The sequence below is a fragment of the Taeniopygia guttata genome, chromosome 17 (genome assembly GCF_048771995.1).
Source record: "Taeniopygia guttata chromosome 17, bTaeGut7.mat, whole genome shotgun sequence".
In the NCBI taxonomy this organism is placed as follows: Eukaryota; Metazoa; Chordata; class Aves; order Passeriformes; family Estrildidae; genus Taeniopygia; species Taeniopygia guttata.
In genome coordinates, this window is record NC_133042.1 from 8,054,634 (window position 1) to 8,070,005 (window position 15,372).

Genomic DNA, 15,372 nt, shown 5'->3' on the forward strand with positions numbered 1-15,372 from the left:
ATCCCTTCTCCCCCAGGCTTTCAGGCTTTTCTGTGTCAGACATTTGTTACAATCGCATTGTTTTGAGGCAAGCGAGACGCCGTGGGTGGTTTAAGGGATTTAAATCCATGAGCTGCATTTTTTGGGCACTTCTCCCAGGTGCCAACTGCCCCTCCTGAGCTGTAGATGCCCTTCCTTGGACCAGTTTGTGCTGCCTCCCAGTGAAATCCTGGCAGGTCTGGGACCCTGGCAGGGGTCAGGAACCCCCCTGGACAGAGCCCCCAGAGACACTGTCTGTGATCTCTGTCCATGGAAAAGAGTTTTCAATCTTACAGGATGAATTACAAGCTCTGAGTGTTTGATAAGAGTAATAATTAAGTGTGGCACGGGTGCAAAAGTAAAATTTTAGGATTCTAGATTAGGGGTTCAGAGGGGACAAGATGGAGGAAATTGGGTGTGCCTTGTCCTTTTTCTCCTTCTTCATGCCCTCCATGTTTCACTGTGGTGTTGGCATTTTTCTGTTGGTTCAGGCTGGGGACACACTGTTCAACGTAGGTGACAGATATTGGCACGTTATTGTAAATCCAGCACAGGTAGTTTCTGGTATTTAATGTTTGTACCATCCCACTGAGGGCAGAGCCCCACACGCTGCCCTGCAGGACAGAGCTGCGGCAGGGCAGCAGAACATGTTAGAGATAAACAGAATAAACAGCCTTGAAACCAGCACAGACGAATTATGACTTCTTCTTTGGCAGAGGGGCTGAAAGACAGAGACTTTCTACAACCTCGGAATCACCAATACCCACAGATTCTGACAAAATCCAAACCAGCATCCCTGCTGATGAAGATGCTGATGAAGATTCGGTCGGAGCCTGCCTGGCACAGGAGGTGCCTGCTGGGCTGGGGTGCCCAGGGTGGGGGATTTCAGGTGCTGCTAGCAGGCAATTGCTGGATGAGCTACATAAGCAGCTTATTTTGTCATTTTAATTTTTTAATCCCGCGCATTCGGTGGCGCTCTCTCATTAGTAAGCATTAGCTCTCCAAGTCCCATTAGCTCCGCTGAGAGCTCGGGCTTTGCTTGTGGGGACAGTGCCCAACAGGGGGCTGGGGGCCTGCTCCTGCAGCTGGTGACATCCCTGGTGTCCCATGTGGCTGTGACCCATCGCTGCTCAGCCCTTCCCTCTGCTGTCCCTCGTCCCCTCCCCAAGCCCCTGGCAGTCCCAGCTCCCTCCTGAGCTGATCCAAGCCCGGGGCTGGCTCTAACCTCTCCCTGCTTTATTAAGCCAACTATTTTCTTGTGTGTAAATACACACATTCCATTCAAACCCTCTTCCCTCTCCTTCAGGTTTTCCCTTTAACCCCAGGGCCATCCCCAGAGCTGTACTTTGTTAGAGGATCTCAAGTCTCGGATTTAAAATTAGTTGACTGCTTCTCTTTAATAAAATTATTCCTTTCCTCTTTAAATAGCACAAGATGTCACAGAAAGCCGGTGGGTCCGTTCATGAAGATGAGACAGCTCAGAGAGGAAAGAGATGGGAAAAAAAAAAAAATAGTAAAACCATACATCTCCCCAAACCCCTTCTGCCTAATCCAACTGAATTAGAGGATTTCGAAGTGGATTTAAAACTAAATCTTGATTAGGGAGAATTTCTCTCCAAGAGCTGCTGCACGGTGGTATTAATGGGAAGTGATCGTGGACAGAGGAAATAGGACAGAAATAACTGAGGGTAGCACATCATACGCACTCAGGTCTGAGCGTGAACTGAGAGAATCGGGGAATTTCTCCAGAGCAGGAGGGAGAAATTCAACACCCACAGAAGGAGCCGAGTGCCAGGGGCTGGCAGGGCAGGCAGGGAGCAGCCAGAGCCCTGAACCCCACGGGAAGGGCTCGCAGGTGAGGAGGCAGCGCCGAGGAAGAGGAGGGCCGGGGTGAAGAGCCGGGAGGAGAGGAAGGCTCACCCCGAGCCCACCCCCGGGGATGCCCCCCATGCTCTGCGGGCACATGGCCGGAGGTGCCCATGGGATCCTGTCTCTGCTGACCGTGGTCTTCGTCCTGCCAGAGGGTGAGTGCTGCTCTCCTCCCTAAACCCGACTTGCCCCGGTGTGATTTCTCCTTGGGGTGAATTTAGGGGTACTCCCACCCCAAGCCCTGCAGCTGCATGCTGGTGCTTTTAGGATGGAGGTAATGTCACTGTTTTGTACAAAAGGGCAGCGTGCCAGGATTTGGGATCCCCTGGGCTCCTCTTCCCTGGTTTGGCTAGGGCAGGGACTTCCCTGGCTGTGCCTGGCTGTATGAGGGTGCTCAACACCCCCAAAAACTCTGTGGGAGCCCAGGAAGCTCGGGAAGGGCTCTGGGTCAGTGTTCAGAGGTGAGCAAAAGTAATGGCAGCAACCTGATTAATCAATAGAGGTTGCCTTAACCTCCACAACAGAGGTGGATGGTGTAAATTAATCTCATTTAAAGGCGCTTTTTTTTAATTTTTTTTTTTTATTTAAGAAACCTGAGAAATGGTTTAATTCCCATTGTGGCAATTTTCAGACACAGTGGCTGCAGGGGAGGGCTGAGCTGCCACCAGTGCAAGTGTGCAAAGCCCTGGGGACACACTGGGGCCATTGGCCCGGGGTCACAGCACGGTGGCTCTGAAGGAGGATTTCCCTTCTGTTTCCGAGCAGGTTTGCCTTCCTGATAGACCCTGTGATAATATCAGGACTGTGTCCAGGGGAAAAACCAAACCACGCTGATAAACCCATCCCTCTGGAGCAAATACCTCCAAAGCAGGCACAGCCAAACTGGAGAAATTTGGTGAAAACTGGAGAAGCTGTTTCTGAGCGTGACGGAGACCTGAAGTCGGTTGTGAGGTTTCACCTACTCCTTACACCCCCTGTTTCAAAGCTCCCACAGTTTGGTCCCAGCGCAAATCTCCGGCTAATCTCTGATTTAGCACTGACCTCTAGTGGGAGATGAATCTGTATTTTCGGGCCCACCGGGTAAACAAGTGACGGGCAGCTCTGGCTTAATGCGACTTGGCAAGGCAGGGAGCGCTGCGAAGCTCGCAACGAGTTGAAGCCTTTTCCCCTCTGGAAAAAAAATCCAGCCGTGTTTCCTCTGCTTCTCGTTTAGTGTCTGGACTCCAGTGTTACGGCTGCAACATCGTGGTTGGCACCAAAAACGTGGACATGGGGTGCTCCAACCCCGAGGTGATCACCTGCTCCCAGTCCCACCAGGGCTTCAAGCACCGGTTCTGCATTAAAACAGAGAGCGGTGAGTTCACCCCTGTTGGAATTTGTGGGTATTGATGATTCTGAGATTGTAGAAAGTCTCTGTCTTTCTGCCCCATTGCCAAAGCAGAAGCCATAATTCGTCTGTGCTGGTTTCAAGGCTGTTTATTCTGTTTATCTCTAACATGTTCTGCTGCCCTGCCGCAGCTCTGTCCTGCAGGGCAGCGTGTGGGGCTCTGCCCTCAGTGGGATGGTACAAACATTATATACCAGAAACTACATGTACTATATTTACAATAATGTGCCAATATCTATCATTTACGTTGAATAGTGTGTCCCCAGCCTAAACTAATAGAAAAATGCCAACACCACAGTGAAACATGGAGGGCATGAAGAAGGAGGAAAAGGACAAGACACTCCCAATTCCTCCATCTTGTCCCCTCTGAACCCTTAATTTAGAAACTTAAAATTTTACTTTTGCACCCGTGTCACACTTAATTATTACTCTTATTAAACACTCAAAGCTTGTAATTCATCCTGTAAGATTGAAAACTTCTCTCTGTGGACAGAGATCACAGACAGTGTCTCTGGGGGCTCTGTCCAGGGGGGTTCCTGACCCCTGCCAGGGTCCCAGACCTGCCAGGGCAGCCAGAGGGATGCTCTGGATTCCCACACACCCCGAGGGCTGCTCGAGGCTCTGGTCACCCCCAAACCCAACCTCACAGGCAGCCAGGCCGGGCCTGTCCCTGTGCCAGGCTGTCACAGCGCCCTGTCCCTGCCATGTCCCTCCCTGTGCTTGCTTTGCAGTGGTCCTGGGCATCCTGCTGACCAGCGGCTGTGCCACCTCTCGCCACTGCCAGCAGCAGGAGCTGCCGGGGGTCCGCATCCACTGCTGCGACACCGACCTGTGCAACACCTCCCCCGGAGCCCCCCGGCCGCCCCCCGGCCACCTCCTGCTGCTGCCCTGCATCCTCACCGCCCTGCTCCTCTGCTGAGCCCCCCGTGGGTCTGGGGGATGTGCCTGGCTCGTGGGTGGGTGCTGGCAGCTGGGGTGCCCCCCTGGCTGCTCCCCAGGGTGGGCAGCACGCCCTTCTCTCCTCTTCCTCAATAAAAGGTGCCGAACGCTGCGCCCTGGAGAGGTGTTGGTGATGCTCCCCCGGGAGGATGGGGATGCTCCCCGAGCTCGGGGGGTACCTGCAGCATCCCGGGGAAGGAGGAATGCAAAGCTTGGGGGTCTTCCCACATCCTGGTGGGATTCAGGAGCGCGGCTGAGCCCCGCTCTTCCCACGAGAGGGCATCCGCCAGCCTCGCTCCGCATCCCGGCCGCGGGGATGGAGCAGCATCCCCAGCACCGGGGGTGGGCGCTGGGCTGGGGGACCGAGCCGCTGGGAAAAGAAAAGAAAAGAAAGAGCAGAATTTCCAGGCGTTTTTCCCAGCTGAAGAAGCCAAACGGGAGTTTTAACAGAAAAAAAATTAAATATATATATATATAAATCCCATCCCGTGCGGATCGGAGCCCGAGTGGCTGCTCCAAGGTCATGGCAGGGCTGGGAATTAAACGCATCTGTCTCAAGAGCCAGCCCTGTGTCTTTATCACCAGGGAAACAGCATCAACCTCGCTGTGAGAAGGCGAGGAAATAGTTTTTATTCTATTTTTTTTTCCTTCAGATGAAAAAAAAAAAATAATGCAAAAGACCTTTTCCATGCAAAACATCAGCTTTTGATGACATTTCTCAGATGTGTCTCAGAAAACAAGCCAAAACTCTACTAAAAATATTATCTGAGGCACCTTCCCAAGAGAAACACCTTGGGACTGATACAAAACACGTTCAGATTCTGAAGATTCAAAATAAAAGGAAATCAGAAAACAAATCCTAGAAGAAAAATGACAAGAGCAGCAACAGTACCCAATTCCCCCTCTTTCCCCTTAAAACGTTCCTTATGATTTTCAGGGGAGCAGGAAACATTTCCTCGGCAGCTGGAGTTATTCTGGCTACTGGTTATTTATCTGCCTGTGCTGAACTCCTGGCAAAAGCCCTCTCCAGTATAAATTCCCAATGATCCAGGATGGGGAAGATTTTATGGCCTGAGGATGGGGATGGGGCAGACCTGAAGAATCAGGATGGGGCAGATTTTATCACTCCAGGATGAGGATGGAGCAGAGCTGATGGCTGGAGGATTGGGATGGGGCAGATTTTATGGCCCCTGGATTGGGATGGGGAAGATTTTACCACCCCAGGATGAGGATAGGGAAGACCTGATGGCTGGAGAATCGGGATGGGGCAGATTTTACCACTCCAGGATGGGGATGGGGCAGATTTTATGGCCCCAGGATGGGGATGGGGCAGATTTTATCACCCCAGAATTGGGATGGGGCAGATTTTATCACCCCAGGATGGGGATGGGGCAGATTTTGGTACCCCAGGATCGGGATGGGGCAGATTTTGGCACCCCAGGATCAGGATGGGGCAGATTTTATGGCCCCAGAATGGGGATGGGGCAGATTTTACGACGCCAGGATGGGGATGGGGCAGATTTTACCACCCTAGGATGAGGATGGAGCACAGCTGATGGTTGGAGGGTGCTGCTGTGGCAGCTTTGCCAGCCAGCAGCGTTTTGGGGAGCGGCGAGGCGCGGCCGCGGTGCCTCCATCGCTCCATCCCGGTGCTCTCCCCGCCGTGCCGGCGTTCCCGGGGCGGGTGATGCTGCTGGCCCCGCTCTGCCCCCCTCGCCCGGCTCAGCCATCCATCTTAGCCCGTGTAAGAGGCCTGTTGCAATTAAGTAGGCTGAAGTGCTCCTGAACTCTTTAACCTTTGCCCTGGGATTGCTCCTTTTGCCCCGGGGCTGTGGATCAGCTCCATTGCACTCTCCAAACAGCGCCTGCTACTTAACTGACATTTCTTTCTCCTGCTGGATCCTATTAGCACCCTGAGGTTGAAAATGCTACTTTGGAGTGCTGTAAGGAATGTGATTTATACTGGAAAGTAGCGACAATCTATCTTTCCCTATACACATGAGGCTGGAGAGTTAAATCCACATGGCCTGAGCAAACAGGGCCGGGATAATTGGGGAGGAGGCTTCAGGCAGGGAGAGGAGCCTGGGAGGGATGGCACTGGGGCCATCTGGGGGATTCCGAGCGTGGGGCTGGGCAGGAAACCTGCTGCCCAGTGGGATCCCATCCCCACACCAGTGCAAACTGGTTTCCAAGCAAGGATTGGGATCTGCCTGGGCCATTCTCAAGGGTCGTGGTTGGGGGATCCATCGTGTCCTTCCTCACTGTTGATCCTCTGATTCCTGAGAGGTTTCCCTGCATGGGAGTTCATATCATGGATAACACAATCGGCATGGGAAGCAGATGGAAATAAGAATTGAACGGTGCCTGAAGGAGGGCTGATTAGCCTTTATCAGATATGACACGCTAACCACCGAGGCTCCTCGCTGGAACACCGGGTTAAAATCTCTGCAGTGTCAAATTTCATCCTCCCTGAGCAAAGAGACACTTTCCATAGTGTTTGTGTGAATCTTCTGGATAAGCCCCGGAGACTGAAACCATCTCAGCTTCATCTGGGCATCAAAAGTCCCACCCACGTGTTTAAAAAAAGCCCCAAACCCAGAAACGCAAAAGCTGACATTTACTCTAAAATGTCTTTTTCTTCCTGCATCGCTGCGTGGATCCCGTGTGAGCTGCTGCCTCCTCCTCGCTGGAGCAGGGCTGGGGGCATCTCCTGGGCATTCCCACCTTTGGCCTCACCTTTGGGATTATTTTGCACACTCAAAAGTGTGTGCACGAGCACGCACAGGGATACTAGCACAGTGTTTTCTGGGAGAAAAACCAACTGGAAAAAAAAAAAAGAAAAAACAAAACAAAAAAACCCATCCCAACCCTAAGCAGCCTCTGTGTCAAAAGCCCTTTTATAAAAGCCTCAGTAGCTGAAGAATTGCCATTGTTTCAGTCTCCAGTGAGTGCTAGTCTTAAAATATTTCCAGCTCAGAGCAGGCTTTGACATTCTGCCCAGACCCAGGAGAGGGAACAAACACGAGTTTAGAAATGTTTCTACAAGGCACAGATCCTTCTCCTTTTGGGAGAGTCACATTCTGCTTCTCCCATCCTGTGGCTATGTTCCCCCAAAGTGGGGGAAACACCACAAAACTCCCCTGGAAGCAGGGAAAGGGGAGAAGGCGGGGGGAGCTGGGCTGCTTTTCACACCACTTTTACTCAACCTTTCCCTCCTGAGCAGAAAAATCAATTTTTTTCCCCAGAAATGCTGCACTCCAGGCTGCTCTTCCTGCTTGGAGGTCGATGGCTGTGCAGACCCAACTCCCCATCCCACTGGATGCCAGCAGATGGTCCCAAAGCTGTGTAGACTCTGGAAATTGAAGCAGACAGAAAGTGTGCAGTGATAATCACCCTCCTTTAGCCTTTTTTTTTGTGTGTGTGCTCACCAGTGATGCTGGCAGTGACAGAGGAGGGTTGGGATGGAGGAACCTCTCAAAGCTTCATTATTCCCATCCCTGTGGAAGGGCAGGAAGAGGATGGAGAGTGGCAAATGGAGCCATGGAATGGTTTAGGTTGGAAGGGATTTTAAAGATCACCCCATTCCAACCCCCTGCTCCGTGTGGTGGTGGCAGTGGGGACAGAGTTTGGGAGTCACAGCACAGCTCCTGGGACAGTTTATCACCAGTTTTTCATGGTTTGTCCCCATTTCTCTTTCCAAAATAAGGAGAGGAGCTGAGATAAAAGTCGCTACACTTCTCTCAAAAAACTTTTTGGGATAGAGATGCAGAAAGCTGCCAGGGGGCTGGAGGCTGTTGGGAATTATGTTCTGGGGTCAGTGGGAAGCTGGTTCCAAGAGGCTGAGTGCCCCAGAGAGCACGAGCCAACCTGAGCTTATCTCAGCTCTGAGCACTCCTGACATTGGATAAAGACCATTGTTTACCCAAGAACAATGTGGGGTTAAAATTTAGTAAGTCCTTGTGCAACTCTTTATGGAGAGGCAGCAAGGACAAATAAACATCTCTCAAAGAGAGTCAGTACTCAGGCTCAGTGTTTAATTCATTCTCTGGAAATGCAGCTTGTTTACAGCCATTCATTGCAGGGGCTTGGAGCAGCAGGGGTCTGATCCACTCCAAATTTCAGGCAGAATAATATCATCCTTATTTTGCTTTGGTTTGTCCTTAGGAGAGAACACAAGGTCAAACCTTCAACTGGTACAAAGTTGCTCTGAACTTTGTGAGTGAGGGGTTTTTTTTGTATGTTTGTGTTTTGGTTTTTTTTGGCTTTTTTGTTATTGGTTTTTTGTTTGGTTTTTTGTTTGTTTGTTTGACAAAGTTTTTCCTCTGCTCTCTCTCCCTTTCCATGCTTCCCTCTCCTTCCAGCCCAGGAGGAGCCCAGGGTACCAGAGGATTTGGGTTTCCTCCTTGGGTGATAAAGGCTTCTAGAAGGAATTAAGGCTGGGTGGCCAAAACCAGCAGCTCCCAAGGCTGAAGGTTGGGATGTCTCCTATCTACTCCACCCCCCTGGAGACCAGCAGGGCAGCAACCACGTGTGGGGGATCCAGCTCCCTCCTCCCAGGGGATGCTGCACTGAGAAATCCCCTTCCCTGGGAGCTGCTCCAGGCCCATCCATTTCACACAGCTGAGAGGGAGCAGTGCCAACTTTATTGACAGAAACCCATGAATTGGGTCATGTTGTCCATTCCCCCTCCCAGCTCTGAGCTCTCCTCGTGCTCCAGGGGATATTGGGGTGATGGACATGACTGTGCTCCAATGAGCCCTGAGCCCCAGGGCAATGCTGCTCTCCTCTAGGATTGTTGGAATCTGTGGGATTGATGATTCCCAGATTGTAGAAAGTCTCTGTCTGTCAGCCCCGCTGCCAAAGAAGGAGCCATAATTCGTCTGTGCTGGTTTCAAGGTTGTTTATTCTGTTTATCTCTAACATGTTCTGCTGCCCTGCCGCAGCTCTGTCCTGCAGGGCAGCGTGTGGGGCTCTGCCCTCAGTGGGATGGTACAAACATTAAATACCAGAAACTACCTGTGCTGGATTTACAATAACGTGCCAATATCTGTCACCTACGTTGGACAGTGTGTCCCCAGCCTGAACCAACAGAAAAATGCCAACACCACAGTGAAACATGGAGGGCATGAAGAAGGAGAAAAAGGACAAGACACACCCAATTTCCTCCATCTTGTCCCCTTTGGACCCCTAATCTAGAATCCTAAAATTTTACTTTTGCACCTGTGCCACACTTAATTATTACTTATATCAACCACTCAGAGCTGGTAATTCATCCTGTAAGATTGAAAACTCTTTTCCATGGGCAGAGATCACAGCCAGTGTCTCTGGGGGCTCTGTACAGGGGGGTTCCTGACCCCTGCCAGGGTCCCAGAGCTGCCAGGGCAGCCAGAGGGAAGCTCTGGATTCCCACATAGGATGAGAGCCAAGGCTGCCCTGTGCCCAGGGCTGGGCATGGAGGGGGTTGGATGGAGGGAGAAGGGGGATCCTCGTTCCATTTACCAGCTCCATGGCGCTGTGGGAGCCAGGGACGTGCCTGACCTACATAGAGCCCCAGGCCCTCGCAGCACAATCGATCCATTGGCAGCACAGAGATCACAGTGTGGGGGAGGCGCTGCCTCCCTGCCTCCCTGCCTCCAGCCAGGATCTCCCCTGGCAGCACCAGGGTGAAGCTTCTCCTCCGTGCTGGGCACCACGTGCATCTCACAGCATCCCTCTCTTGTATCCTGCACACTCAACAGCCCTGGCACAGAGTAACCTGCCCCTTGGACACCCGTCTTGGGGTGTTCTCCTCTGTTTGTGCATCTGGGAGGGAGAGGTGTAATGTTGTGTGTGCCCCTGGGACACCTCTGAGTGATGCACAGGAGGGTTTGGCTGCTAAGAAGTTCAAAGGTGCCCTCCTTGGCTCAGCAGCTCCGTTCACATCCCCTGATGGAGCCTGCTAGTGGATCCCTGGAGGATCTGAGTGTCCTCCCTCCCTCTCTCCCAGGTGTCTGGGTTATCCAGCCTGGAATCACACCCTGAAGCCTTTTCCTTCTCGGTGCTTTGAGCATCTCACACCCTGGAGCTGCTCTGGCTGACCTCGCGGGTTCTGCTGCAGAGGATGGATGTTCCTGGCATCATTCACTCTTTGAAGTCCTTCACAGGAGTGCTTGGGAGGGTGGCAGGAACACAACGGCAAAAAACACCAGGAAAGGGTAGGAGTTAGGATTAGGATTAGGCACAGTGATGCCAAGCGATATTTCTCCCCAAAAAATCCCCAAAGTAACAGCGAGGGGGGGGCATTAAAAATACCATTTTGGGACACATTGTGCCCAATCCTGCAGCCTGCCCCTCCCCAGGCACCCCTCCCCTGCCTGCTGCTGGCAGGGCTGGGGCTGGGGGAGGATGGATGAGCACCCAGAGTGAGAGACTGGCGTGGGCAGCAGCTGGAGGAGGATGGAGAGAGGTGAGCAGACAGCGTGTCCTGGCAGCGGGGAACTCTCTGGGGACAGCAGCCGTGTGTTCTGGGTGTCATCACCGTGTCCCTCCCCTCCGCTTGTGTCCTTGGCAGCGAGCGACAGCGATTACCGGGCTCGTTAAACCCGGCAAAGCAAACCCTGGGCGGAACGGGGGGAAATAAAGCGAATTAAAAGGTGGGCAGAGCCTGGCGCTGCCTCCTCCCGGCGGCCCAGCGGAGCCCGGGGACAGCACCGAGCCAAGTTTCGCTCTCCCACGGCAGGAATGAATCACAGCGACTGCTCCGGGAGCGCTCCCCGGCTGCTAATTAGCAAATAAGGGCTAATCCAATCAATTAAGTGTTCAGCCTGCAGAGGAGAGCGCGCCTTTGCTGGAAAAGGGGCAGAGGGTTTTTTTTTTTGGGGTGGTTTTGGCTGTCGGGGTCTCTGCCACAGGATGCTCCAGGGAAAAAAGCATCTTCAGGGAATGGTCCTCGGTCCCTGGTGAATTGGGATGCAGGGAACTGGGAGTGGGATGGATGCTCAGTGTCACCCTGATTCTTAAGTTTTTCTAAAACCTTCTAAGTTTACATTCTATTAGGAAATTTTCCCACACCGTTTCTGTAAATAACGTGTTGTTTTACATTCCTTCATGGCGGTGGAGAGACTTAATGTACTAGTGGTTTGTTTGGAGAGGTGGCCCATTCACTCTTCAATCCACTGTCACCTTTAGAAAAGTATAAAAGTTGGAGTCAGAAAATAAACTCTCTTTTACCTTGCAAAGTGGCAGGTAGCTCACATTGTACTTTCTCATATCCTATAGCCACAGCTCAGCATGTCCCCAGGGTGTGCTGGGCTCTCTGTGAGGCGGAGGTTTCTGTGCCCCCGGTGCCTGAGTGGGCTCTGTCCCTTCTCCAGGGCACCCCAGTGTCACCACAGCACCCTGGGGACAGTCAGTGAGCGAACTGCAGGAACCACCGAGCCCTTCCAGCCTGCAAACCCAGCAGAGCAGCAAAAGGAAACAAAGGCTGACTCAAGGATGGCAAGCAGGGCTCTCCCAGAGCTTATCAGCAGCCAGGGTGGCCCCTCAGCAGAACCCAGGGACCTGGCTGAGGGTCCTGAGCTGTCCCCACAGCTCCATCACACAAGAATTTTCCTGAACATTCCTTACTGCTTCCCCTCCACTGATTTCAGCACTATTAAAATGCTTTTCCACCACCACCTCTCTCAATTACATGTTTTTAAAAAGTCATTAAAGAGAATTCCCCATGAAATTATTTTGATTTCCCTCCCCTCCGTCTACTTCCAAACTAATGAGATTAATTGAAAACTACAAACATTTTCCAGGGGCCCAAGGCAAACGCAATGGCAAACACATGTAACTCTTCCCAAGGATTGCATCCATCCTCCCTCCTGCTTTCCAGCTCCGAGCATCCCTCCCGACATGGGGCTGCATTCTGCACTCTCAGAAGGCGCTCAGGTTTGGAAACCTTTGATATTTTTTTCCCTCCTCCTTTGAGGAAGGAAAAAGAAAGTGCCTGAGGAATGAGAGCTGTCAGAGGCAATAATGTGAGATCTCACTTGTGGCTGGCAGGCAGAGGGGGGATTTTGAGGGGGGTTTTTCTTTCTGGCCTGTGGTGTTAACTGGGGAACTTCAAACAGGGAAACGAGGAGGAATTTAGGAAAGTTTTACCTCTTTCTCTCAGCCTCCAGGTAGGAAAAGAAAAATGAAATCTTCCAAACCCAATAAACTGCAAAGCAAACCTGACAATTGCCCTGTTCTCCTCCCAGGCGTTTGTCTGCTCCTGGTGTTTGATTCCTCCCATCCCGGGTTAATCAATAGGACAAATCTCTGGTGTCGCTCCTCTCCTGGCCCCCACAGGCTCCTCCAGGATTGATGACAGCAAAAAGCCCTTCAGAGGGGGCTGGAAGTCTCTGAGTAAGGATAAATAAAGGGAACAACACCAGAGATTTGTTACAACCTCTCAGCATCACCTTCCCTCAGGTGCTGCTTTAAAACAGGGTGAAAGAAAACCTTAAAAAAACACCAGTAAAGCCCTAAACCCTGCAGAATTCCAGGGGATCACACGTATAAACACACACACAGCAGTGAGGAAGATGGTTTTGGAACTGGAGAAAACATTTATTAGCATGGAACTCCCCCACCTGCAAAGCCCAGTTTGTGCAAACACAGGGCACTGATGAGGGCAGGGGTAATTAAGGTGAAGAATGGATTGTGAGGATTTTAGCCTCACTCACCATGGAACCATGGAATTTGGGGTGGAAAGGACCTTAAAGGTCTTCTTCCACCCCTCTGCCATGGACAGGCACACCTTCTGCTAGACCAGGTTGCTCCAAGCCCCATCCAACCTGGCCTTGGACACTTCCAGGGGCTCAGAGGTGCTTCCAAGCCCTCTCCTCGCAGGAGAAAGATGGATTTCCACAGGAGCAGAGGGAAGATGCTGTGAGATGCCCGTGGAAGTGAATCACCCCCTCGGAAGGGGGCCTGGAATGTGCCCAGGAGAGCGAGGATCTTCCCAGCAGCACCCCAGGGAAACCAGCGTGGCCGAGGGACAACCAACACAACAGTCTGGCCAAAAATGGCTGCGGTGGATCCCGTCCACAGCACCCTGTGAGGAGTTAAAAAGCTCCAGTTTATTAAAGATACATTCCTCCCCTCATAAAAGCCGCGTTGTCTGGTGGCAGGGAGGCTGCAGGATGTTATGGTTGGAATGTTCCTCGGCCCTTGTGTCATTAAGAGCCCCGCCAGCTGTGGAGCTGCAAGGAGCTGGTTTTTCCCTCCCCCCCAGCCAGGCAGAGTTGATGTTTTCTGTGATCTCCGTGATGTCACCAGCTCCCCTTTGATGTGAGCAAGCCAGGGACCTCCAAGGCTCACGGCTCTGGGGGCAAATTTGTCTGAGCACTGCTTGGGAGATGACCCAGGAGGATGGAGGCGAGATTAATTGCTGGAGGGAAGAAGCTGATCCCTGTATCCATATTCATTAGTGCATTGGGGCTGTGGTGAGCCAAAGGCACTAATAATAGTAATAATAATAATAATAATAATAATAATAATAATAATAATAATAATAATAAGAATAAGAAGAAGAAGAAGAAGAAGAAGAAGAAGAAGAAGGAGAAGAAGAAGAAGAAGGAGAAGAAGGAGAAGAAGGAGAAGAAGGAGAAGAAGGAGAAGAGGAAGAAGAAGGAGGAGAAGAAGAAGAAGGAGAAGAAGGAGAAGAAGGAGAAGAAGGAGAAGAAGAAGAAGGAAAGGAAGAAGAGGAAGAAGAAGGAGAAGAAGAGGAAGAAGAAGGAGAAGAAGGAGAAGAAGAAGAAGGAGAAGAAGAAGAAGAAGAAGGAGAAGAAGAAGAGGAAGAAGAAGAAGAAGAGGAAGAAGGAGAAGGAGAAGAAGAAGGAGAAGAAGAGGAAGAAGAAGAAGAAGAAGAGGAAGAAGGAGAAGAAGAAGAAGAAGGAGAAGAAGAAGAAGAAGTCACTTCCATGAAGTTTTCAGTAACAGGGCAAAAGGATGGATTTTTTTCCCTGTTTCACAAGGGGACAATAGAGACACAGAGCAATGAAAGGTCTGACTTGACACAGGATGGTCCCACAAGGGGTGTGTGGAGAACTGGGCAGGAGCAAATCCCTCCTGATCCCTCCTCTGTGCTTCCCCACAACCAAACCCCAGACCTGCAGTGGTTTCCTCATGCAAATCCTTCTCTGGGACTGGCTGGGGACAAGTGACACTGCAGGGGTGGCCATGGGCAGTGGTGGAGCAGCCCTTGGGGTTTGTGGGACATGAATGACTGGGATCTGCTGAGTTTTCTGCCTCCACAGCACAAACCAACCTCCTAAACCACTGGAAAACACTTTGTTCCTATTATTTTTTTTTTTTTTGGGGACAGCCTTGCTCTCAGCACCACATTCCATGCTGGACACTAAAGGTTCTCCCATGGCACAGCTCAGATCCTCCCTGGGGACTCCTTGTCCCTCTCTACGATCTGGATTTTCCAGGGACAGAAAGAGCTGGGAGCCAAATCCTGATTCAATGCCCATTGTAATGAAATAAATGAATATATTTGATGCAATCCCTCAGCTGTGTCACCTTGGGGGTCCATGGGGGACAGCTGGAGCTCATCCTTCCAGCCAGGCTTGGAAGATCATTCTGCTGGTGGCTCCTGAGGGGTTATCCTGGGTTAGATAAAAAACAGCCCTGTGACATCAGAGAGGGCCCAGCACAGGCTGTAGGAACAGTGTGTCCCCACCACTCCCACCCTGGCCACAAATACCTGTCCCAAACCTCCACAGGAACAGGTATTTCTGCAGGTATTTATCCTGCAAGCAGCCCAGAACTGGATTAAGATAAGGTGACGATGTGGAAATGTCTGTCAGGCCTACAAACCTGCAGGGCAAATTAAGCAATCATGTTCCCAGGACATACATAAAAATAAGTAAAAAACACTATTAATCCATAGCAACAAAAGGAGATGGCATGGCAACAGCAGCAACTGCAAAACAAAACAGCAAGGAGAGGAGGGGAGAGGAGGGCAGAGAGGGGAAAGGGAAAATCAAGCCCTGCTCTGGCCTTTTGGGAGTTTTTAAGGACCCCCAAAGGGTTTTTTGGGGAGATGCTGGATCCCAGGTAGGGGAGGCAGACCATGATCTGGGTGCTGATACCAGGGGGGTTCCTGAGCCTCTGCTCAGGCTGACAAAGATCCCAGATCCTGA

At 51.5% G+C, this 15,372-nt stretch overlaps 1 protein-coding gene across 1 annotated transcript; it reads left to right on the top strand.

Annotated features, from left to right (window-relative positions):
- Nucleotides 1-1,671: 1,671 nt before the first annotated feature.
- Nucleotides 1,672-4,325, top strand: LOC115497562 (urokinase plasminogen activator surface receptor). The gene is made up of 3 exons (XM_030286714.4): nucleotides 1,672-2,042; nucleotides 3,101-3,241; nucleotides 4,006-4,325. The coding sequence occupies exons 1-3, from the start codon at nucleotides 1,958-1,960 to the stop codon at nucleotides 4,191-4,193; spliced, it is 414 nt and encodes a 137-aa protein (XP_030142574.4). The 5' UTR covers nucleotides 1,672-1,957; the 3' UTR covers nucleotides 4,194-4,325.
- The last annotated feature ends 11,047 nt before the right edge of the window (nucleotides 4,326-15,372 follow it).